The 26,654-nt window shown below is 42.6% G+C and overlaps 1 protein-coding gene across 1 annotated transcript in view; it reads right to left on the bottom strand.

The window, feature by feature from the left end:
• The window catches only part of LOC111969325 (inositol 1,4,5-trisphosphate-gated calcium channel ITPR1-like), a 165,818-nt gene extending 140,951 nt beyond the window's left edge, over window positions 1-24,867 (bottom strand). The window contains exons 1-3 of the mRNA XM_070445560.1: window positions 24,679-24,867; window positions 15,951-16,064; window positions 8,678-8,748 (exon numbers count right to left, since the gene is read on the bottom strand). Of these exons, the coding sequence (XP_070301661.1) occupies window positions 8,678-8,748; window positions 15,951-16,042 (163 nt within the window). The 5' untranslated portion in view covers window positions 16,043-16,064; window positions 24,679-24,867. The remainder of the gene's footprint in view (window positions 1-8,677; window positions 8,749-15,950; window positions 16,065-24,678) is intronic.
• Between the last annotated feature and the right edge of the window lie 1,787 nt (window positions 24,868-26,654).

Below are 26,654 nucleotides of genomic sequence, written 5' to 3' on the forward strand. Positions count from 1 at the left end.
TCCCTGGGTGCACGTTCTGGTTTTTGCAATAGCACTACACAGCTGATTCAAATAATCAATGCTTGATGAGTTGGATATTTGAGTCAGCCGTGTAGTGCCAGGGCAAAAAACAAAATGTGCKTCCAGAGGGGGCCCTACGGCAGGGTTTGAGAAACCCTGACCTAAATGACAAATTGAAAAGAAGAATACAAATATACAGAATACAAATACTCCAAAACATGAATATGTATGCAACAAGGCACAAAAGTAATACTGCAAAAAAATCCATCAACACATCCCGGAGTAGGTGCCTCCTTTTTTTCAAGCATGGTGGTGGCTGCATCACGGTATGGGTATGCTTGACATSGGCAAAGACTGGGGAGTTTTTCAGGATGAAAAGAAACGGGATGAGCTAAGTACAGGCAAAATCCAAGAGGAAAACCTGTTTCAGTCTGCTTCACATCAGACACTGGGAGGGGAATTTACCTTTCAGCAGAATAATAAACTAAAACACAAAGCCAAATATCAAATCAAATCAAATCAAATTTTATTAGTCACATACACATGGTTAGCAGATGTTAATGCGAGTGTAGCGAAATGCTTGTGCTTCTAGTTCCGACAATGCAGTAATAACCAACAGTAATCTAACCTAACAATTCCACACTACTACCTTACACACACACACAAGTGTAAAGGGATAAAGAATATGTACATAAAGATATATGAATGAGTGGTGGTACAGAACGGCATGGCAGATGCAAGTAGAATGGTATAGAGTACGTTTATTACGTATGAGATGAGTACTGTAGGGTATGTAAACATAAAGTGGCATAGTTTAAAGTGGCTAGTGGTACATGTATTGCATAAAGATGGCAAGATGCAGTAGATGATATAGAGTACAGTATATATACATATGAGATGGGTAATGTAGGGTATGTAAACATTGTATTAAGTGGCATTGCTTAAAGTGGCTAGTGGTACATTTTTACATAATTTCCATCAATTCCCATTTTTAAAGTGGCTGGAGTTGAGTCATTATGTTGGCAGCGGCCGCTAAATGTTAGTGGTGGCTGTTTAACAGTCTGATGGCCTTGAGATAGAAGCTGTTTTTCAGTCTCTCGGTCCCTGCTTTGATGCACCTGTACTGACCTCGCCTTCTGGATGATAGCGGGGTGAACAGGCAGTGGCTTGGGTGGTTGTTGTCCTTGATGATCTTTATGGCCTTCCTGTGACATCGGGTGGTGTAGGTGTCCTGGAGGGCAGGTAGTTTGCCCCTGGTGATGCGTTCTGCAGACCTCACTACCCTCTGGAGAGCCTTACGGTTGTGGGCGGAGCAGTTGCCGTACCAGGCGTGATACAGCCCGACAGGATGCTCTCGATTGTGCATCTGTAGAAGTTTGTGAGTGCTTTTGGTGACAAGCCGAATTTCTTCAGCCTCCTGAGGTTGAAGAGGCGCTGCTGCGCCTTCTTCACAACGTTGTCTGTGTGGGTGGACCAATTCAGTTTGTCCGTGATGTGTACACCGAGGAACTTAAAACTTTCCACCTTCTCCACTACTGACCCGTCGATGTGGATAGGGGGGTGCTCCCTCTGCTGTTTCCTGAAGTCCACAATCATCTCCTTTGTTTTGTTGACGTTGAGTATGAGGTTATTTTCCTGACACCACACTCCGAGGGCCCTCACCTCCTCCCTGTAGGCCGTCTCGTCGTTGTTGGTGATCAAGCCTACCACTGTAGTGTCATCCGCAAACTTGATGATTGAGTTGGAGGCGTGCATGGCCACGCAGTCGTGGGTGAACAGGGAGTACAGGAGAGGGCTCAGAACGCACCCTTGTGGGCCCCAGTGTTGAGGATCAGCGGGGTGGAGATGTTGTTACCTACCCTCACCACCTGGGGGCGGCCCGTCAGGAAGTCCAGGACCCAGTTGCACAGGGCGGGGTCGAGACCCAGGGTCTCGAGCTTGATGACGAGTTTGGAGGGTACTATGGTGTTAAATGCTGAGCTGTATCGATGAACAGCATTCTCTCACATGGTATTCCTCTTGTCCAGATGGGTTAGGGCAGTGTGCAGTGTGGTTGCGATTGCGTCGTCTGTGGACCTATTGGGTCGGTAAGCAAATTGGAGTGGGTCTAGGGTGTCCGGTAGGGTGGAGGTGATATGGTCCTTGACTAGTCTCTCAAAGCACTTCATGATGACGGAAGTGAGTGCTACGGGGCGGTAGTCGTTTAGCTCAGTTACCTTAGCTTTCTTGGGAACAGGAACAATGGTGGCCCTCTTGAAGCATGTGGGAACAGCAGACTGGGATAAGGATTGATTGAATATGTCCTAAACACACCAGCCAGCTGGTCTGCGCATGCTCTGAGGACGCGGCTGGGAATGCGTCTGGGCCTGCAGCCTTGCGAGGGTTAACACGTTTAAATGTTTTACTCACCTCGGCTGCAGTGAAGGAGAGCCCGCAGGTTTTGGTAGGGGGCCGTGTCAGTGGCACTGTATTGTCCTCAAAGCGGGCAAAAAAGTTGTTTAGCCTGTCTGGGAGCAAGACATCCTGGTCCTCGACGGGGCTGGTTTTCTTTTTGTAATCCGTGATTGACTGTAGACCCTGCCACATACCTCTTGTGTCTGAGCTGTTGAATTTCGACTCGATTTTGTCTCTGTACTGAGACTTAGCCTGTTTGATTGCCTTGCGGAGAGAATAGCTACACTGTTTGTATTCGGTCATGCTTCCGGTCACCTTGCCCTGGTTAAAAGCAGTGGTTCGCGCTTTCAGTTTCACGCGAATGCTGCCGTCAATCCACGGTTTCTGGTTTGGGAATGTTTTTTATCGTTGCTTGTGGGTACGACATCGTCAAATGCACTTCCTAATGAACTCGCTCACCGAATCAGCATATTCGTCAATATTGTTGTTGGACGCGATGCGGAACATATTCCAATCCGCGTGATCGAAGCAGTCTTGAAGCGTGGATTCAGATTGGTCGGACCAGCGTTGAACAGACCTGAGCGCGGGAGCTTGTTGTTTGAGTTTTTGTTTGTAGGCTGGAATCAACAAAATGGAGTCGTGGTCAGCTTTTCCGAAAGGGGGGCGGGGGAGGGCCTTATAAGCGTCGCGGAAATTAGTATAACAATGGTCTAGTGTTTTTCCAGCCCTGGTAGCACAATCGATATGCTGATAGAATTTAGGGAGTTTTGTTTTTAGATTAGCCTTGTTAAAATCCCCAGCTACGATGAATGCAGCCTCAGGGTGTGTGGTTTCCAGTTTACAAAGAGTCAGATAAAGTTCGTTCAGGGCCATCGATGTGTCTGTTTGGGGGGGAATGTATACGGCTGTGATTATGATTGAGAGAATTCCCTTGGTAGATAATGCGGTCGACATTTGATTGTGAGGAGTTCTAGATCAGGTAGAACAGAACGACTTGAGTTCTTGTGTGTTGTTATGATGATCACACCACTTCTCGTTAATCATAAGGCAATACCCCCCGCCCCTCTTCTTACCGGAAAGATGTTTGTTTCTGTCGGCGCGATGCATGAAGAAACCAGCTGGCTGCACCGACTCCGTTAGCGTCCCTTGAGTTAGCCATGTTTCCGTGAAGCAGAGCACGTTGCAATCCCTGATGTCTCTCTGGAATGCTACCCGTGCTCGGATTTCATCAACCTTATTGTCAAGAGACTGGACATTGGCGAGTAGTATGCTAGGGAGTGGAGCGCGATGTGCCCGTCTCCGAAGCCTGACACGAGACCTGCCACGTTTTCCCCTTTTTCGGCGTCGCACAGGGTCGCCGGCTGGGATCAGATCCATTGTATTGTGTGGAAGGCAAAACACTGGATCCGTTTCGGGAAAGTCATATTCCTGGTAGGAACGATGATGAGTTGACGTTAATCGTATATTCAGTAGTTCCTCCCGACTGTATGTAATGAAACCTAAGATTACCCGGGGTACCGATGTAAGAAATAACACGTAAAAAAACAAAATACTGCATATTTTCCAAGGAACACGAAGCGAGGCAGCCATCTCTTTTCGGCGCCGGAAGTTTATTATATAATATAATATACACTGGAGTTGCTTAACAAGAAGAACATGAGTGTTCCTTAGTGGCCAAGTTACAGTTGACTTAAATCTGCTTGAAAATGAAAATGGCAAGACTTGAAAATTGCTCTAGCCATAATACCCAACTCCTTGACCGAGCTTGAAGAAAAATAATATATGGGCAAATATTGCACAAAACAGGTCTGCAAAGCTCTTATGAGACTAATGTTGAAACTGTCCTTACCACGGGTGCTTCCTGTTAAGTTTCTGCCTATAGGTGGGGAGTAGCAGAATGGAGGCATGATCTGATTTGGCGAAGGGAGGGCGGGGGAGGGCCTTGTAGCCATCCCGGAAGAGAGAGAAACAATGATCCAAAGTACTTGATATGCGTGTGTTAATAAAATGTGTTTTCCTCAGATTTCCTTTATTAAAGTCCACAGCTACAATAATTGCAGCCTCAGGATATGTGGTTTCCAGTTTGTACATAGTCTATTGTAGTTCCTTGAAAGAAGGCACAGTGTAGGCTTGGAGGGGAATATACACGGCAGTGACGATGACCAAAGAAAATTATCTTGGGAGTTAATGTGGTCTGCATTTGATGGTGAGATATTCCATATCGGGAGAACAAAAGGACTTGAGTTCCTGTAAGTTAACACAATCACACCATGAGTTGTTAATCGTGAAATAACCCCCTCCACCTTTCTTTATCGCGGAGAGTTCCTTCTTACTGTCTGCGTGATGGACGGAGAACCCTGCTGGCTGAATGGACGGGGACAATATATCCGGAGAGAGCCATGATTCCGTAAAACAGAGTATGTTACAGTCCCTGATGTCTGTCAGGAAGGAGATCGTCTACCTTATTGTCCAGGGACTGAACATCAGCAAGTAAAATAATCTGAAGCAGTGACTGTATATGCATGCCGTCTGAGTCTGACTAGGGCCCCACTTCTTCCTCTTCTCCGGCGTCAGCGTTTTAGTGCAACCCCCAGGTTGAATAGAGCTGCCTCGGGAAGTTCAAACAAATGACCCATTTTTGTGCAAATTTTGCTTGAGTGACTGCTGATCTAATGTCCAAAAGCTATTTTCTGCTGTAGGTAATGATATAAGAAACATTCTGAACAAATAATGAAATATAAATAATGAATACAAAATACTTCAAAGTTGGCTAGGAGCTAGAAACAGGGCGACCGAGTCTGTCAGCGCCATCTTAAAAAGGAGTTGGAGTCTACCATTACTATTTAAGGCCTACCCCTCAGATAAACTRTTTAACTCCTCTGACCTATAACATCCCAATACACCATCGGTCCAGATAACTTCAGTCACTCCCATTGCTGCAACTAAGGTTCCAAGCCTAGATGATTACATTATGATTAAATAGATTATTGTCCAGTAGTGTGCATGTCTAATGTGGCTATTTGAGGAACTGAAACAACAGCCGTGCAAACAAACAAAAACAGCTCACCATTTTGACAATACATGCCATTGAGCAGAAACAATCGTGGCTAAAGATGTTTTACGTAGGCCTGTTTTCTCAGTCCAAAGAGAATGAAAATGCACAAAGATAGTAAGGTACCCTGCTGCTATAGTAGCTATTGATTCCTCTTCTCAATACTAAGCAGTGACATATTTGGGCCAGTCTTGTTAGAGGCCTAAAGAGAGAGATGGTGCTGCCTCCTGAGTCTACTGAGCCTCTAGAAAGAGACTGAACAGCTGCTTGACATGAAGGAGTTGACATTCTCTGTCAAACTACTGTATCTTGGGCTCCTGCGCCAAAAACAAAAACCCACAAAACCATCCATTTAGCAAATCACACAACTAACCAGAAGCAATACATTTCCCTGAGCAACAACAGACATGTCTCCTTACATTGAATCATCTTCCATTGTGCTACAGTGCAGGAGAGAACAATATACTAGAGGAGTTGTGGTGTGTTTCATTACACAGTACATCTTCATTTTGTCACCATTGTCACTGAAGGTTGACATAATATAGAGTGATTTGTGTGACAATGACACGGACATGCTATATAAAGTAAACTAGGACTCTCATTTTCAGGGATAAAAAGGTCAATTTAATTTCCATGACCTTGATTCGAATAAATGAAACTCACATTGAAATGACGTGATTGCCACTCAAAAATGTATTTTCAAAGGTCTGCACTGGAGGCCTGCCAATGTATTGTGCTAATTTAAAAACGGCTCCATTAGAGACTGAGACCGTATGCAGCCAGAGCTTCCAGGTGCCCATCAGCAGGAGCATCACAACCACTCCCAGCAGGCCCTCTCTGCTGCTACCAGAATCGTTCTGCACTGACCTTGAGGTAAAGGGAGGGATCCACTGTAAAAACTGTCAACACTCAGGTTGTTTTTTTACTGTCTGATCAGACTAGAATTCTCAATAACGTCTAGGCTAGGTTGTATGGTTGAGTGGGGGAAAAAGTTACATATGTTCGCCAAGACTGAGAATAAAGTTAAAAACAGAAGCTTGATATAAACCCCAACCAATCATACAAATCCATAGCTGGTAGATAAAGCTCTCCCCAAAATAACCTAATCTAGTTTCAATCGAAGTGCTACTATACATGAGAGTGTAGTCTAGTATAATCATCATCATCATCATCATCATCATCATATTCTGTACCAAACACAGTTCATTATGAAATTCAGCATTTGCATTAAGCAGATGTGTTCCACATGAGCTAAAGAGACAGTAGCACACGTAATCCACCATTGAAATCTCCATCAGGGAAAGGCCAATATGTTGTTACTATGGCAATAGGATTGACCCGGCTCCAGTTCAAACTGACAGAGAGCCATGGCAATTAATGACAAACACCAGTGTACTATCACCTCTTTAATCACAGTAATTGGGCCGACTATTTGGTGTTGTTGAATGACTATACAACAAACCATTGGCATTAGACGTGTTGAAACAATAAAGGTGAATTCCAAAACATCCAAGCATGAAACAGCAGTGGCATCAAAATACACTCGTAGAATGATTTGTTTTCTTTGGAGGACAGTGTTGTTACTGGATTAAGATGCCTCTGAAGATATGAAGCTCTAGTTCCAGTGAAAGCGAAGTAAACAATCTCACATTAAACAACTATATTTGTTGCTGCCTCAGCCTGCTCAAATCCAAACCCCAATAACAGCAAGCTGGGAACAAGGGTTTGCAATCAACATCAAGAAATTATCCAGGGCTCGCTTTAGGGACAAATGGGCCTCAAAGCCACCAAATAGTTTGACATTTCACAGGCAACATTACTGTAGGAAAACCCTGGCAACACACAGGAGTCCAACACCCAGTAGGATGCATAATCGGCACTACTGCATCAATCTATATGATTTGGAATGCTAATCTGTTCATAGAAATACTTTGAATATGAGCATTGAAGCCTGTCAGACCTGTCATGAAAGATGTACTGTATGTAGATCAATCAGATCTAATGCATGATCCCGGAGCATGACTCATGACCAGGCTATATACTAGCTTAGTCTTGTAGTCAAAACTCTTCTCTGTCCTGGCTGCCCAATGGTGGAAAAAGCTTACGTCTAATGTCAGTCCCTGCCCATCTTCTGYAAACGTCCGATACCCTATCTCTTTAAAGAGTATCGTAAATAAGTCTCACGAGTATCTTAAAGAAGAGTATCTTAAATAAGTCCCCCCTCCCCCCGTGCTACGATTGTGATGTTGTTGTCTCACCTAGCTATCTTAAGATGAATGCAATGTAAGTCGCTCTGGATAACAGCGTCTGCTAAATGACTAAAATGTATTCCTGACAACAATCCTAAATGCCTTGAGAAACTGTCAGTAAATAGCCTACTATCTCTTACTCACAGAACACACAAGCCTGTTCCAGACAGTCTCAGAAACACTAAACTCTGTTCTGGCGTAATCCACACTGCTTACATTTGCAGGAAATGGACTGCATGAATCAGCCTCAATAATGAAAGAAACATGGCACTCTGCCATCTTTTCATAGTCTGAAGACATTAGATACATTTGCCAACACCTTTAATTTAAAAAACGCTGCCACTACCAGATACAAGTATAAGAATAATATGGAGGAAAATTTTAGTTTAGTGGTGAAAGAACTYAGGGAATCAGAGTTAACCACCCCCACCAGAGTTAACACAGGGTACAGGTCTCTCACTAGGTCACACAATGTGGTGTATTAACTGTACTGTAATGTATCCTGTACTGCAGTATAGTCTAGTGCCACATTTCAGTGAGGGGAGTCAGGTGAAAACAAGGTTAATTAGCTTCAGTAGAGTTTCATTTCCACAGACATCAGTTCACATGTCATAACAAAGGATCAGGGGTCATGGCTCCATGTCTCAACATACCTTTTAAATCTCCTCAGTGTCAACTACTGATCTAATGCTTACATGGAGCACAAACCACTCGGTTAAACCCACAGTACTTAGTTATAATCCTCTTGCAATGATGGCCTCAGAGTTGGAAGAGATTCTACAAGGCTTTTTCCAGCTGACATCATATCCATTGTAATGACAATCTGAGCAGAGAATGGACTAAGAGAGGAAACTAGAGTGAAAAAAGGTCACATGAATCAATGCCATAACTCCTTGCTGACTCTTTGATCCCACAGTATGGGTTGGACGCTTGCATTTGAACAGCAGCCTGAACAGAGTGATAGAAGGGGTGTACTCATTACCTCTGAACTTCTTGGGCGGGTTGTTGAGGTCCCCTGTGTCTGGCTGTACCACACAGCGGTCATCCACAAGCCTGGGAACAGGAGGAGCAATGACAGCTGTCAATCAAACACTCATCCTTCTAACTACACATACATCTAGCCTGCAGAAACAGACAAACAATACATCAGCCACAAGTTTCATTCTGAGCAGTGAATGCCACTGATACACGTGCATACACAGCACAAACAATACTGTTGAGTCGCTCAGTACTGTAATCTCCATCTGGATAATAAACCTCTCTTTTACTCATAACTACAACCTATATTTGATCTATGCTACTCCTAGCCTGGCTGATGCAACTCACATGGTCAGCGAGGGAGAGCTGACACACCGGTCTGGACAGGAGGCCGTTGTAAATGCAATATTTGCACAGATTTGTGCTTATTTCTTAATGAGCTTTGATTGGTTCTCTTAGACGTTTTCTTTTTCCGGGGGGGGGGGGGGTTTGAAAACACAACAACTGTATMGGAAGGGGGCGGTGCTCGGGGCTTGTGTGGCTGTCCATGTGGATGTTTGAGTGAGAAAGACATAKATGAAAACCAATCATTATCAAATTTTATTGGTTACATACGCGTGTTATTGCGGGTGTAGCGAAATGCTTGTGCTTCTAGTTCCGACAGTGCAGCAATATCTAACAAGACACACAAATCTAAGGAATGGAATTAAGAATATATAAATATATGGACGAGCAATGTCAGAGCAGCATAGACTAAGATACAGTAAATAGTATACAATAGAGTATATACATATGAGATGAGTAATGCAGGATATGTAAACATTATTAAAGTGACATTATTAAAAGTGACTAGTGTTCCATTTATTAAAGTGGCCAATGATTTCAGGTCTGTGTATGTAGGCAGCAGCCTCTCTGTGCTAGTGATGGCTATTTAATAGTCTGATGGCCTTGAGATAGAAGCTGTTTTTCCAGTCTCTCAGTCCCAGTTCTTATGCACCTGTACTGATCTCTTCTTCTGTATGATAGCGGGGTGAACAGGCAGTGGCTCTGGTGGTTGTCCTTGATGATATTTTTGGCTTTCCTGTGACATCGGGTGCTGTAGGTGTCCTCGAGGGCAGGTAGTTTGCCCTCAGTGATGCTTTGTGCAGACCGCACCGCCCTCTGGAGAGCCTTGTGGTTGCGGGCAGTGCAYTTGCCGTACCAGGCGGTGATGAAACCTGACAGAATGCTCTCAATTGTGCGTCTGTAAAAGTTTGTGAGGGTTTTAGGTGCKAAGCCAAATTTATTCAGCCTCCTGGAGGTTGAAGAGGCGCTGTTGCTCCTTCTTCACCACACTGTCTGTGTGGGTGGACCATTTCAGTTGGTCAGTGATATGTACGCTGAGGAACTTAAAACGTTCCACCTTCTCCACTGCTGTCCCGTCGATGTGGATAGGGGGGTGCTCCCTCTGCTGAAGTCCACAATAATCTCCTTTGTTTAGTTGACGTTGAGTGGGAGTATATTTTCTGACACCACACTCCCAGAGCCCTCAACTCCTCCCTATAGGCTGTCTCGTCATTGTTGGTAATCAAGCCTACTAAGGTTGTGTCGTCCGCAAACTTGATGATTGAGTTTGAGGCGTGCATGCCCAACGCAGTCATGGGTGAACAGGGAGTACAGGAGGGGGCTGAGCACGCACCCTTGTGGGGCGCCAGTGTTGTGGGGCCCCAGTGTTGAGGATCAGCGAAGTGGAGCTGTTGTTTCCTACCATCACCACCTGGGGGCGGCCGTCAGGAAGTCCAGGACCCAATTGCACAGGGCGGGGTTCCGACCCAGGGCCTCGAGCTTGATGATCAGCTTGGAGGGTACTATTGTGTTGAATGCTGAGCTACTGTATAGTCAATGAACAGGATTCTTACATAGGTATTCCTCCAGATGGGATAGGGCAGTGTGCAGTGTGATGGCAATTGCATCGTCTGTGAACCTATTGGGACGGTAAGCAAATTGAAGTGGGTCTAGGGTGACAGGTAAGGTGGAGGTGATATGATCCTTGACTAGTCTCTCAAAGCACTTCATGATGACATAACTAAATGACTATCGCCCCGTAGCACTCACTTAAGTTACCTTTGCATTCTTGGGTACAGGAACAATGGTGGCCATCTTGAAACATGTGGGGATGGCAGGCTGTGATAGAGACTGATTGAATATGTCCGTAAACAGACCAGCTGGCTGCATGCTCTGAGGACGTGGCTAGGGATGCCGTCTGGGCCGGCAGCCTTGCGAGGGTTAACATGTTTAACTGTKTTACTCTAGTCAGCCACGGGGAAGGAGAGCCCACAYTCCTTGGTAGCTGGCCGTGTCGGTGGCACTGTGTTATCCTTATCGACCCATCGTGCCGACAACATCAAGAGCCTTTCCAGACTCTGATTGGAGTTAGGTGGCAGAGAGACTATGTTAACCCTGCATGCATCACAAATCAGCATCACAGTGCATAATGGCACTACTTCATTGTATCAACAACAAGATTATTGGTCAAGAGGTGTAGAGGGCAGATTGCTGTGGGAACTGTCCATCAAACTCAGTATGCCCAATATTGGCCGAGCAGGGCACAGCCCTCTCTGGAAGCCGCGCATTGAGAGAACCTACAGTATAAGGACATGAAGGCCTGAAATCAAGCAGTCTAATTAGTGGATGAACTATGTTTCATCGTCTACCTGCTGTAAGGGCATTCATAGCAATACTAAGCCAGTCTGCTCACTCAGAACTAAACCAAACCTTCTGAGCTAAAAAATAAACAGAGCAAGAACAGCTTTAACTGAAATTTCCTCTGAATTCCTGGCTGAAATGTGTATTAAGGGGGTATTATGAAAATAAATATTTGGTTTGGGAGAAGCTGGTGAAATGAGGAATATTAAAGGATTGGAGCTGTGCCTGTAAATAAAGCTTTTAGGTGGTTAAAACTCTTGGGTTTCAAGGGCTCTAGATTTTTTTTGCATTATTATTACTAATACTTATTATTACATGGCTATTCACATTTAGCCTAACTCCTAAACATCTAAATCCATTGAGCTTTATTAAACTTAAGAAAACACAGCTGAATTGATAGAGGCACTTGGAATTTGAACACCTGAACATCTGTGAATGGCATTCATCAAGCACTCTAATATATAATAATATATGCCATTTAACAGATGCTTTTGTACAAACTTGTAGTGTATTTGAGTTTTGAAAAAGGCCTCTAAAGTTAGTAATTTCCACTTTGAAATTTCAGATTTGATTTGCCCTAACAAAAAAATGTATCAACCCCCTACAAACTATTCCAGTAATTATAATCCACATAATTTCCATTTCCTGTTGCTGCAGGATTATTTTCCTGCTGTAGCAAACTGGCTCAAATTATACTGAACAAAAATATAAATGCAACCTGTAAAGTGTTGGTCACATGTTTCATGAGCTGAAATAAAAGATCACAGAAATGTTTCATACGCACAAAAAGCTTATTTCTCTCAAATTTGGTACACAAGTTTGTTTACATCCCTGTTAGTGAGCATTRCCCCTTTGTTAAAATAATCCATCCACCTGACAAGTGTGGCATATCAAGAAGCCAATTAAAACATCATTACACAGGTAGTACACCTTGTGCTGGGTACAATAAAAGGCAACTCTAAAATGTGCAGTTTTGTCACACAACACAATGCCACAGACAACTCCAGTTTTGAAGGAATCTGCAATTGGCATGCTGACTGCAGAAATGTCCACCAGAGCTGTTGCCAGAGAATTTAAGGTTAATTTCTCTACCATACGCCGCCTCCAATGTTGTTTTAGAGAATTTGGCAATAAGTCCAACCGGCCTCACAACCGCAYACCATGTGTAACTACGCCAGCCCAGGACCTCCACATCCGCCTTCTTCACCTGCGGGATGGTCTGAGACTAGCCATCCGGACAGCTGATGAAACTGTGGGTTTGCACAACCAAAGAATTTCTGCACAGATTGTTAGAAACCGTCTCAGGGAAGCTCATCTACTTGCTCGTCATCCTAACCAGGGTCTTGACCTGACTGCAGTTCGGCGTCATAAACGACTTCAGTGGGCAAATGCTCACCTTTGATGGCCAGTGGCACGCTGGTTCCAAAAGTGTTCTTTGGGTGTCCCCATAGGAGAACCCTATTTGGTTCCAGGTAGAACCCTTTCCACAGAGGAGGCAAAAAGGGTTATCCTATGGGGACACCCAAAGAAGCCTTTTGGAACCCTTTTCCTCTAAGAGTATGCGAAGGAAATGTGTTGCGCTGCATGAGGCAAATGGTGGTAACAGATACTGACTGGTTTTCTGATCCACACCCCTACCTTTTTTTTAAGGTATCTGTGACCAACAGATGCATAGCTGTACTCCCAGCSACGTGAAATCCATAGATTTGGACCTAATGAATTTATTTCAAATGACTGATTTCCTTATATAACCCGTAACTCAGTAAAATCTTTGAAATTGTTGTATGTATTTTTTGTTCAGTGTAAAATCCTACATCTGTACAGTCACGCATGCATACATTTTACGTACAGGTGGTCCGGGAATCAAACCCACTATATTGGCGTTGCAAGCGACATTCGGTACCATCTGAACTACAGAGGACCACTCTCTGTCTGATTCCTATTTTGGTGCAGCAATGCAAGAATGGGACTAAGTCCTCATCTGGATCATCATTCTTGGAGCATTCTGCTGAGCCATTAACACTATTGGTGTCGGATATTTTAAATCAGAGTTGTTGCTCTTATACCTGTGTAGCAACACATTACACAAGGCACAACGTTGTATTGACATGTTACATAGTATTGTTAACTAATAACAGTTATGGAGTTGAATGTTTATTGTAATTACACAAGAGGAATAGAGACCGCTCCTTATTCTACTTGTGTAGTAGAAAAACACTCAACTCCCTTCAGTTGTCATTATAAAGCACACCCAAAGCACTTATTAAAATAATATGTAACTACACTGCTGTTACTATAGTATTTACATTGTTACTACACAGGTATAACACCCATGGAATAATCAATTTCATAAAAGCTCAGTCCATTATAGGCCTCAGATTTACTCCTGGCTGCAAAACACAGGATGCTTGGCAGGTAGTCGGAAAGATAAATATGACACCTCGATGGGGTTCTGGAGCCAGTCCAGTCAGCATTTTCCATTTATAGCCTGTGCAGGCTATGTATTGTTTTSTAGGACATTATTATATTGTTTAAATAAAAACACACTGTAAGCATATCCCCAAGGGAAATGAATTGGGTTACGATAGATTTAGGCTATTTGTTTTATTTACTAATATCTTGTCCATGCATCACATGGATGCACTGAATTGTACTGATTATGGATAAATGGATTATGGATTATGGATAAATGTATCTGTATGAATTACACATTATTTAAACAATATAATAATGTCCTACAGAACAATACAGCCTACACAKTACAAGGAAGATGCTAGACGTCATTCAACTGAATTCCTATGCAGAGCCTGTAAAGAGGTGTAATAATGTAAAGAGGTGTAATAACGTCGATGTAAAATCAGCAAAGGGCAGCAGTCTTGCTCTGTGCTCCAAGAAGCAGCCAGCCCAGGCCAGACCCCTGGTACAGTAGTGAACAGAACAGTCCTCTCAAAACCAGCTGCAGACCAGGTGGCTCATTACAAAGCTTTATAAATGGTCAGTATGATACACAGAGACAACCAACAGTATCACAGCCTCCTGTACACTGCCTGCTGTTGCTAAATATAGCTCCTTCCCTTCAGCTCATCTCCTAACAGAGGGCCACCACAACAGAGAGGGGACCAGAGGGAGAAAAAAAATAAGTGATTACCAGGCTGGCAACTTGACAACCGAATATGGTCAAGGTGCTGCTCTTCAAAGCCATGCACACATTTGTTTCCATGGCCTGGTTATGCAATTTATGTAAGAGCAGGGGCTTCTTGAGAGATGGCAGGGCAAGGCTTGAATGGGGCCCCAGCAAAGGGCCAGATAGTGACGATGTATGATTAAGAGGCATGGATCACAATGCTAAAAAMGAGGCTAAGAGTGGAGATGGCAACACAGATACCGTGTTCATTTTCACTGAGGGAAAAGAACAACAAACAGGCAGGAGCAGAAAATAGAAGGGAGGAACAGGAAGGAGACGAGGCAGTTTCGCAGCTCTGACGCCAGAGAACTAGAGGATGAAGTGTTGTCAAGCTCATCAGCCTTGTTGTGAATTCAGCTCATGCTTCAGTCAATGATCTCCCTCAACCCTCACTGAGCCGTGATGAAAGTTTAGGCGTGAAATTCTGTTAAATGGGTGTGATCACATAGGGGAAGGACGAGTTAAAATGTACAGTTTAATTTGAGCAATCGCTTCTGTATAATGTATACAGCATAAGCTCTCAATATTTAAATTCAAACACAGGAAGCAAAATAATTTAAGCCACTTAGGACCATCATTTCATGGTTTTACTAATGGTACAACTTGGAAGAGAGACAAAAAGGACAGCCAACACATCCTATAAACAGCCAACACATCACCTGCTCTGTATCCCACTGACACTATCCCATTCAATATAACATTTCACTTGTTCAAACACATTCCTCTCTTCCCTGACACTCACCGTCCCTACTGTTTCACTTTCTCCTCCCCCTCGCTCTCTCCTTCGCCTTTAACCCCCTCACTTCTGTGTCCTCAGTCCTCCCTCTCCACTGCTATTCTACATCCTCAGCTGGACTCCAAAAATGTTCTGTGACCTCTGCCTCTCACACTCCAGCTCCAAACACACTCTCTCTTGCCTTTTCTCAAGATGTCTTCTAAGGGCATAGAACGTTATCACCTCAATGACAAGTATTCTGCAGTCTAGCTTTTCTTATTATATGCTCCACCACATCAGCTGAAACCGGTATCAAATGGTATTACTTTAATAACAATGGAATGAGTAAGAGTTTATTCTGCTAATAACACTAGAGGAGCAAACATTATTAAAGCTTGAGAAATAAAAGCCATGACTCAGACTAAGCCGTTAAATAAACCCCTACATTATTTGACATTATCACCTTGGCAGCAGTTCCAGCTGTCTCCCTGGCCCCAAACACCAACCAGGTTCATTATTTCACTGGTACCTGGCTCTGTGTGTATGTGCATGTTTATGTGTAAATGTACAACAACCCATGTCTGACCTTGGATGTGTACTGTGACAGACATGAATCTATGAGCATGTGCGTCTTTCAAGTTGAGAGGGATTGGATTCATATGCAGCAGTATAACAGTAGGCAGACAGACATACCCTAAAGTGCTGATAAATCCACTGGTGGAGCCCTCTGCATAGAGAGAGCAGATGTCCCCGATGTGGAGGAAACTGGACATCTTGTCTGACATGTTGCCTCACCCTGGACTGTGCCTGGAAAAGATGGAAGAGACAAGAGTTAGTGTGATAAATATACCACACAGATGTACAGTCACTTACACTGATAAATACTGCATATTTAACCTATAGGCCTACAGTTATTACCATGTAACTACATAGGAACCACTATGTATAACATTGTTACTATAGATAGATTTTTATTTAGTCTCATGCCTAGTTGCAGTGTACAGTAAAATTATTAAGCTCCGAGCTCCAATAGTGCAGGTGTGAATGAAAAAATAAATAAATATATTACACACGCATTTACAACWGTTTTTTTTTAGTATTTCACCTTTATTTAACCAGGTAGCCCAGTTGAGAACAAGTTCTCATTTACAACTGCGACCTGGCCAAGATAAAGCAAAGCAGTGCGACAACAACACAGAGTTACACAACCAAACGTACAGTCAATAACACAATAGAAAAGAAAAAAAATTACAATTTAGCATTAATACTGGAGTGATAGATGTGCAGATGATGATGTACAAGTAGAAATACCGGGGTGCAAAAGAGCAAGAGGGTAAGTAATAATATGGGGATGAGGTAGTTGGGTGTGCTATTTACAGATTGGCTGTGTACAGGTACAGTGATCAGTAAGCTGCTCTAACAGCTGGTGCTTAAAGTTAGTGAAGGAGATATAAGTCTCCAGCTTCAGAGATTTTTGCAATTCGTTCCAGTCATTGGCAGCAGAGAACTGGAAGGAAAGGCGGCCAAAGGAAGTGTTGGCTTTGAGGATGACCAGTGCAATATACCTGCTGGAGCGCGTGCTACGGGTGGGTGTTGCCATGGTGACCAGTGAGCTGAGATAAGGGCTTTACCTAGCAAAGACTTATAGATGACCTGGAGCCAGTGGATTTGGCGACAGTTATGCAGTGAGGGCCAGCCAACGAGAGCATACAGGTCGCAGTGGTGGGTAGTATATGGGGCTTTGGTGACAAAACGGATGGCACTGTGATGGTCTACATCCAGTTTGCTGAGTAGAGTGTTGGGGGCTATTTTGTAAATGACATCGCCAAAGTCAAGGATCAGTAGGATAGTCAGTTTTACGAGGGTATGTTTGGCAGCATGAGTGAAGGAGGCTTTGTTGCGAAATAGGAAGCCGATTCTAGATTTAATTTTGGATTGGAGATGCTTAACGTGAGTCTGGTAGGAGAGTTTACAGTCTAACCAGACACCTAGGTATTTGTAGTTGTCCACATATTCTAGGTCAGAACCGTCCAGAGTAGTGATGCTAGTCGGGCGGGAGGTTGCGGGCAGCAATCGGTTGAAGAGCATGCATTTAGTTTTACTAGCATTTAAAAGCAGTTGGAGGCCACGGAAGAAGTGTTGTATGGCGTTGAAGCTCGTTTGTAGGTTTGTTAGCAGAGTGTCTAAAGAAGGGTCAGATGTATAAAGCCAGGTCGATGTAGACGGCTGCACAGTACTGTCTCTTATTGATGGCGGTTATGATATGATTTAGGACCTTGAGCATGGCTGAGGTTCACCCATGACCAGCTCGGAAACCAGATTGCATAGTGGAGAAGGTACGGTGGGATTTGAGATGGTCGGGGATCTGTTTATTAACTTGGCTTTCGAAGATTTTAGAAAGGCAGGGCAGGATGGACATAGGTCTATAACAGTTTGGGTCTAGAGTGTCTCCCCCTTTGAAGAGGGGGATGATCGCGGCAGCTTTCCAATCTTTGGGGATCTCAGACGATACGAAAGAGGTTGAATAGGCTAACAGGGGTTGCAACAATTTCGGCGCATAATTTTACAAAGAGAGGGTCCAGATTGTCTTCCCCGCTGATTTGTAGGGATTCGGATTTTGCAGCTCTTTCAGAACATCTGCTGTCTTTATTTGGGTGAAGGAGAAACGTGGGGGGGGGGGTGCTGCAGGGGGTGCTGAGATGTTGGCTGAGGTAGGGGTAGCCAGGTGGAAAGCATGGCCAGTCTTGGAAAAATGCTTATTGAAATGATCGATTATCATGGATTTATCGGTGGTGACAGTGTTTCCTAAACTCAGTGCAGTGGGCAGCTGGGAGGAGGTGCACTTATTCTCCATGGACTTTACAGTGACAATGTGACAATGATGGTTCGAGCTCTGAATGCTGATTGGTTGAAAGCCGTGGTTTATCAGACCGTATACCACGGGTATGAGGAAACATTTATTTTTATTGCTCTAATTACATCGGTAACCAGTTTATAATACCAATAAGGCACCTCTGGGGTTTGTGATACTGTATATGGCCAGTATACCATGGCTAAGGGGAATGTCCAGGCACTCCGCATTGCATCATGCTTAAGAACAGACCTTAGCCATGAATATATTTGCCATATACCACACCTCCGTTGGCCTTATTGCTTAAATATAAAATGTACATCGGGTGTGGGCAGCGTAATTGTCCATTGAAAGGGAGGGAGGGAGGAAGGAGTAGTGGTGGCTATTCAGCATGATAAAATGTCCATTGGGGTGGGGGCAGAGTAGGATGTCTGTATTGCCAGAATCTGAGTGATGGAATTGGGGAGAACAGGCCATGGCTCGGGTGGCTTATGTTCCTGATGATCTTTTTCGGAGAGGGTCGAGTGTGTCGGGAAGGAAGGAGGTGATGTGGTCTTTGACTCTAAAGGCACTTCATGATGACGGAAGTGAGTGCTAAGGGTCAGTAGTGATTCAGTGCAGTTACTTTCCCTTTCTTGGGCACGGGGATGATAGTGGACATCTTGAAACAGGTGGAGATAACGGCCTGAGCTAGAGAGAGATTGAAAATGTCCGAAAACACAACAGCTAGCTGGTCTGCACATGCTCTAAGGGCACAGCTAGGGATGCCGTCTGGTCCACAGTCCACAGTTTTTGATTCGGGTAAGTTTTGGAAGAAACCATTGCTATCACATCTATGCATTTTTTCAAAAATCCGGTGTCTGAGTTGGTGTATTCATTGATGTTATAAGGGTGGCAGGTAGCCTAGTGGTTAGAGCGTTGGGCAAGTAATTGAAAAATTGCTAGACTTAATCCCCGAGCTGACCAGGTAAAAATCTGTCTCTCTGCCCCGAGGCCATCATTGTAAATAAGAACTTGTTCTTAACTGACTTGCCTAGTTAAATAAAGGTTAAATAAAAAATACCCAGAGGTGACCCGGAACATACTCCAGTCCACGTGATCAACACAGTCTTGGTGCATGGATTCTGATTGGTCAGACCAGCATTGTACAGACCTGATTACCAGAACTTCCTTCTTCAGTCTTTGGTTTTTAGGAGGCGGGGATCAAAATGGAGTGGATGGGCGTATAACACGAATGTCTAGCAACCCAAAAAGGTTGAGTGCTCCAACTTCATCATGGAAAACTTTAGCATTTTAGCTAATTACCAACATTGCAACTAKTTTTTAGCTACTTTGCAACTACTTAGCATGTTAACCATCCCTTTAACATAACTCCTAACCCTAACCTAGCTAACATTAGCCACCTAGCTGACAATAGCCACKTAGCTGACATTAGCCACCTAGCTGACATTAGCAACAACAAATTGTAATTCGTATCGGAAATTCGTAACATACTGTACGAATTGGAATTTGTGCATTTCATAATATACACACATTTTAATTTGTAACATATCATACAAGATGGATGATGGTCATCCACAAATTAATACACCCATATGAAACATAACATATCATACTAAATGGAGTGTCTAGGAATAATACGAAACTCTATGAGATCAGGTCGCAGAAGCTTGCAGTCAAAATAAAATGAAATGCTTGCTACCTTGGTTAACTACGTGACTAAATAAGTCTCTTTTCAACAAATCAACTATTTTAGACTATTGTATTGTAACCAAGCTAGAAAAATAATCKTGCAATTATTACTGAGTGAATGAAGAAAATCATTTTGAAACAAACGCTTCCAGACCTTTAAATGGTCTGTCGAAGTGAATGTGTTAAGAACAGGATTAATAGTATAAATGCTTAGAGCTCCCGCCTGTGGATCAGAATAATGCGGGTTTCCCTCTTGAAGGAGATACACTACATGGCCAAAAGTATGCGGACACCCCTCCAAATGAATGGATTCTGCAATTTCAACCACACCCGTTGCCGACAAATCTCCATAGCAAACATTGYCAGTAGAATGGCCCGTACTGAAGAGCTCAGTACATTCAACATGGCACCGTAATAGGATGCCACCTTTCCAACAAGTCAGTTCGTCAAATTTCTGCCTTGCTAAAGCTGCCCTGGTCAACTGTAAGTGTGGTTATTGTGAAGTGGAAACATCTAGGAGCAACAACGGCTCAGCTGCGAAATGGTAGGCGACAAGCTCACAGAACGGGACTGCCGAGTTCTGAAGCACGTAGTGCGTTAAAATCATCTGACCTCGGTTGCAACACTCACTACCGAGCTCCAAACTGCCTCTGGAAGCACCAGAACTGTTCGTCGGGAGCTTCATGAAATGGCTTTCCACAGCCAAGCCTAAGATCACCATGCGCAATGCCAAGCGTTGGCTGGAGTAGTGTAAAGCTTGCAGCCATTGGACTCTGGAGCAGTGGAAACGCGTTCTCTGGAGTGATGAATCACGCTTCACCATCTGGCAGTCCGACTGATGAATCTAGGTTTGGCACATGCCAGAAGAACGCTACATGACCCAATGTATAATGCCAACTGTACAGTTTGGTGGATGGTCTGGGGCTGTTACTCATGGTTCGAGTTAGGCCCCTTAGTTCCAGTGAAGGAAAATCTAAACACTACAGCATACAAATCACATTCTAGACGATTCTGTGCATACAACTTTGTGGCAACAATTGGGGGGGGCTTTCCTGTTTCAGCATGACGATGCCCTCATGCACAAAGCGAGGTCCATACAGAAATAGTTTGTCGAGATTGGTGGGGGAATATTTAAAAAAAAATTATAGTTTTTAATAGTTTCAACAGCCCCTCCCGACACACACACTTATTTTAATTCATTAGATGGCTCTTAAAAAGAGCCTTTGGGTTTCTGGAGAGGCAGACACATGGCAGTGTGTGGTGTGTACTACTGCATGCATTTTTCTAGAACGGAGGAGAGACCAGGGCCCGTCTCCGCAAAGCGTCTCAGAAAAGGTCCTAAGAATCCTGTTAAACCCAGTTAAGACAAAAAAAACTCATAGCTCAGAGTAGGTTTTAGGATGATGTTAAGTCACTGCTCAGACAAACTCTGAGCCAGGAGTAAAATCAACTGTCAGCTGGTAGTAATGACAGTTTGAGGTACCGCAAAGGAAAGACAGTGATGACTGCTCATAGCAAATTATGGGGAATAACCAATCGCGATGAGGCATCGCCAGCTGTGAAATTTATAGCAGGTTTCAGACAACCACAGTGAGTGTGACTGTACATCAAATGTTGCAAATGTTGCAATGGTAAAAAGTTTGATATCATTTTCGCCTGAAACGATCACTTTGCTTAGTCTTAATAGGTTGGCATGCATATCTTTTTTATTTTTTATTACCAATCCAGATATTCTTTATAATGTGATAGGCATTTTGCACTGAATCATACAATATAATGGTTTAAAAGCAGAATTTTTATAATATTATTGTTATATCTACACACTTGTCAACCTGTTAAACAACTAAATTGTTTTGGCACAGTAGTTACTTGCCGATAATGTTGCATAAAACGTTTGAAAGGTCTATAATTTTTACCCAAATGCAATTAAAAGTTTAATTACCCACTTATAGGCATCTTTTATAACAACGTGATATTCTGCTTGAAATAATATGCAGCTTAATGAAATAATTGAAAGAAAAGTTGACTATTTATTAGTCTAGTGGTTGTAAGTATTTAGGCATACGTCATGAGAATAAGGCCTCATAAGAAATCATTGTCAAAAGTGCAAGCGGTACTGTTGCATGTAGGTCTAGATCATTTATAGGTTGATCATATAGAAATATCAAAAGATTCCTTCAACTCCAAAGCAATTGCCTGTCTATGGTGCAGGAACCACTGAATCTCTGCCTTTTTCTATTATCAAGACACCTGCTGGTAACTCTTCATTAATTGGTTAGGACAGCTCATGAGGTGTCCTAAATAGCTGTCGACTAGGTGTGACTTATTACTGAAGAGGCTTCATGCATAGCTTGTATTGTGACCCGTAAGAGTAGGAGTAAAATGTCTCTATGCTCAGCACTTATGACCAATTGTCTACTCTGAGACACTTTGTGGATACGGACCCAGCTCTCAGACTCTCATGGAAGAGGTCATTTCCATCATCCGTGAGATGCACGCCATCCCTACGGTACATTCCAGGGACACAGTGCTTTATGTCTGAGTGGAGGATTGTGGGCATGCARCTGTCACAGAGAAATGCAAACACCAGCTGGTTGACAGAGCACCTGGCCATCTCTATGTGCTTGTTGATGTCCTCGTCGCACTGGAACATCTAATTCCTCCACTGTGTGCTGTCAGAGTAGATCACCGTTGTCCCGGGGAGAATTCAGCTGGACTACCTCTAAAATCAACTCGCATCTGACGCACCAGGGCTGTCCCAAGTCATTTCCACCGAGGAGGATGACTATGATATATTCAGTCACACCTCGCCTTGGAGAGAAAGAATATTTCAGAACCCTTCCGATGAGAACAGCTCATCCATATTTCGCGCTCCTGTAGTCATCTGGCCAGCTACATTGTGTAATCGCATAGTAAATATTTGCTTCAGTCTTTGTTTCCTTGCTCTCGCCAATTTGCTTTGAGCAATGATCAGTAGGATTATGAGCTGGGATATTCAATAAATAAAATATAAAACGCACAACATTGTGCGGGTTCACAGGGAGAGCATGTGTTAAGCTGTATTATAATGTTGTATAATAGTCACCTTCCAGTGTAAAAACCATGGAAATTAAAAACAAAAAAAACTACAATTTAAGTGAGAATAGGCATCGGTCTGAAGCCGAAAAAGGAAATGCACATGAGCACCACAAAGCCTATTCCACCCATGCTCTACCAAGGTTTTCCAGCACACAACTTTGACCTACTACAGTAGCTATGTTGGTACTGTACTTCAAACTATGCTTGGGATCAAACCTTCTCAAACAGCCTAATTTATACTCTTCAGAAGGATAATGGACTTTAGTGTTCCGCTATTAAAATTATGTATACCAGTTAATATTCATACATCCTTTGGCTGTATGTATTTTTAGATATAGGCCTATTGTAAATGTGTATTATTGTAGCGACACCATCTTTATTGCAAAAATAAATACAAGTACAAACATAACTTTAAGCTACATATTATTTTGACAGCGGTAATGAACTGTCCATTGATCAGCACAGCAATTTATAAATTAGGGACATAAAGTATTTTGAAAGCAGGTGCTTCCATACAGGTGTGGTTCCTGAGTTAATTAAGCAATTAACATCCGATCATTTTTAGGGTCATGTATAAAAATGTTGGGCAGGCCATTATTTTGGCTACCATGGCTATGCCCACATAGGATGACAATGCCCCCATCCACAGAGCACAAGTGGTCACTGAATGGTTTCATGAGCATGAAAACAATGTAAACCATATGCCATGGCCATCACCAGATCTCAACCCAATTGAAAATGTATGGCAGTTTCTAAAGTGGCGCCTGAGACAGCATTTTCCACCACCATCAACAAAACACCAAATGATGGAATTTCTCATAGAAGAATGGTGTCGCATCCCTCCAATAGAGTTCAACAGATTTGTAGAATCTATGCCAAGGTGCATTAAAGCTGTTCTGGCTCGTGATGGCCTAACGTCCTATTAAGAAACGATGTTGGCGTATCCTTTATTTTTGGCAGTTACCTGTACATGAAACCTACACTCAAACAAAAGAGAGCTTCTGAATGTTTTTAAGTAGGCCTCACTCTTTATGGAATGTTCTGAAAAACCTACAACTCTAATTACCTAGTGTCCAAATGGAAATGTCTGCAGGCCTTTCCATTAGTAATAATCCTGCCCAAATCCCCAGTGTGAGAAACCATTGTGCCTCTTCAACATCCCCAATATAAAAATGATCCAAACAGAAGGGAATACTGTAGCCATCTAGAATGTAGCAAATAGGTCTAACTGACTCCATCAGAACCATCTGACAATGCTTGTTTTTACTCTTGGTTTGTTGGCCTATTCTATCATTGATGTAGGCAACACTAATTGTCTAGGATAGGCTCCTGAATCATCAGGATGAAACAAAATGAGTAGTTATACTAACCCCATTTAAAAAATAATAATATTCAATTGATACATTATCATTACATTGTTAGGCTACATTGCCAGTCTTTGCTTGTTGTTTAGGCTACATTGTTACATCTTTCATTTCCTGAAGATGTCAAATGTAACCGAGTCGCATAAACCAAAAATGTATCGCTTGGCCACCTTGACATTTCTCACAGCTCATTCAAAATGCACTTGTCTAAAAACAATCTGACATTTTAACGTCTGAAGTTTCAGGTTTTATTCCACGATACAGACCCATTTTGGTGGTCTTGAAAACGCAATGCATTAAAAACTATAGAAGCCATAGCCTACTATATCGAGGTAGACTATAACGCGTGGGTTCCTTGACAATTCATGTATGACGTTAGAGGATGATGCTCCTCTCAAAACTATACTACAGGGTGAGAATCTGCATAGGACTTTACCTTCACAAAAGAAAGAATGAGGCGAAAAAATGATCGAATCGGGCTGGATCAGCAAACGTGAATTTCCACTGCGCCGTCCTCGTTAAATTCCATGATCGCCGACTGAAACTCCAGTTAGAACATAGCTTCTCTGACAGCTGAATTTGTCCTCAGTGGCAATCCGCTTCTTACCTCCTCCACATGCGCTTTGAAGAAACGCCCCTTTTGCTTATATATATACATATATATATATATATATATATATATATATATATATATATATATATATATATATATATATATATTGCAGCAGTGGTGTTTGGGAAATGTTGTTTCAATGATAAAAACTATAGGCTACTTGTAGGCTGCGACCCATTGTATGATATTGACACTGAAGTTTGCAATTTAAAAATAGACATATTAATAGACTTATGTGTAGAGCTGTTTTACTATTGCTGTGTTGATTATTTTTGCTTAAAAGTGTATTAGGCCTTCTATTATAAACTGTGACACTATGAATAACTTTGTAGACTAAAGTGTAGGCTGAAGTGTGTCATTGTGAATGAACAATCTATTAAAAGTGCAGTCTCTTTTTGGCAGTGATTTGTCCAGAGACAATTGGACCTATGTGGGTGTCTAGCATCAGAATAAATAGCATCAGAATAGCAACAGATTAATAGCTTAAAACTGTTCCTGATCTAAGATAGTGTAGTATAGGCCAAAACATCTGACCACAGGAGGTTGGTGGCACCTTAATTGACTGGAGCAGAATTAGAAAATGGTATCAAATACATCAAACACATGGTTTCCATGTGTTTGATGCCATTACATTTGCTCCATTCCGGCCATTATTATTAGTCCGTCTTCCCTCAGCAGCCTCCTGTTCATCTGAGGTACTGTACATGTCACATGACATGGAATTTACCATGCACATGATGATGATGGAGGATGAAATCCCTGAGGTTGAGTGATGTTTTGACCGTATTATATACTGTATCTGTTTGTAATAGAAATGTTTTCCATGTCAAAAACAGAAACGTCAAAAACATCCACTCTTCCTTATAGCTAGGCCTCATGCTGTTTATGCCAGTCTTAGAAAGGAAATTAGAGAAACACAGTCATTGTGTGGACACGCTGCTGCCAAAAACACAAACTCTTCAACTCTGTCACTAACACTGTTCAATGAATTGTGTTTTGTAAAAAGGATTCAGCCGAGTCAGATTTAAACTGCATGGTCTATTTCCTCTAGGCTGTTGTTCACACAGAAAAAGTTAATCATTCATTGCCCTTGATGGAATATCCTGAAAAATGCAACTGTATTGTACTCATGCTGCAACTTAGAGAGTATGATGTGTTTTGAAAAGAATCTCCAGCTATGGTGGACAATGAACATAAACAAACAACCAGAGAAAGGAATTACAATTTGGTTACGGTACGCTAATTTAGTTTCTGTACTCTCTCTTTCTTTGCTTTCAAGTTTTGAAACTCTGACGTAGTGTGAGTGATCTAGTTCAGTTTAATATGCCCCATTAAAGTCTTGTCTTTCAATTTTTTTTACTTCTGGAATTAGAACACAGACTAATCAGTGTACTCTGTCTGAAACATTAAAAAGCATCCATGCAACATTAAAGCCAGTAAAACACTTCCCAGATGAATTTAATAAATTGAAGTGCTCCCCTGGCTGTTTCCAGATCCCACTTATTCACTTGTTGATTTTTTAACAAAAATAACATTGAGATCACTTAAAGGTAGAATCTTTAGTTGAAACAATAACAAAGCGACACCCCGCTTCTCTTTTGGTAGAAAGTTGAGGGATTGGCCTGGAGAAATGTAACCACTCTCAAATTCATAGACAGAGCAATGGATACAAGGACAGACAATCCATCTATACAGTGTTTGTTTATATTTACATTGTTTACAAACATTGGAGTAAAACAAGCTTATGTTTTGGGTTCTGATGGGGTACGACAGTTGAACTAAGCTCATGAGGCATTTAT

Source organism: Salvelinus sp. IW2-2015, linkage group LG1 (assembly GCF_002910315.2).
Source record: "Salvelinus sp. IW2-2015 linkage group LG1, ASM291031v2, whole genome shotgun sequence".
In the NCBI taxonomy this organism is placed as follows: domain Eukaryota; kingdom Metazoa; phylum Chordata; class Actinopteri; order Salmoniformes; family Salmonidae; genus Salvelinus; species Salvelinus sp. IW2-2015.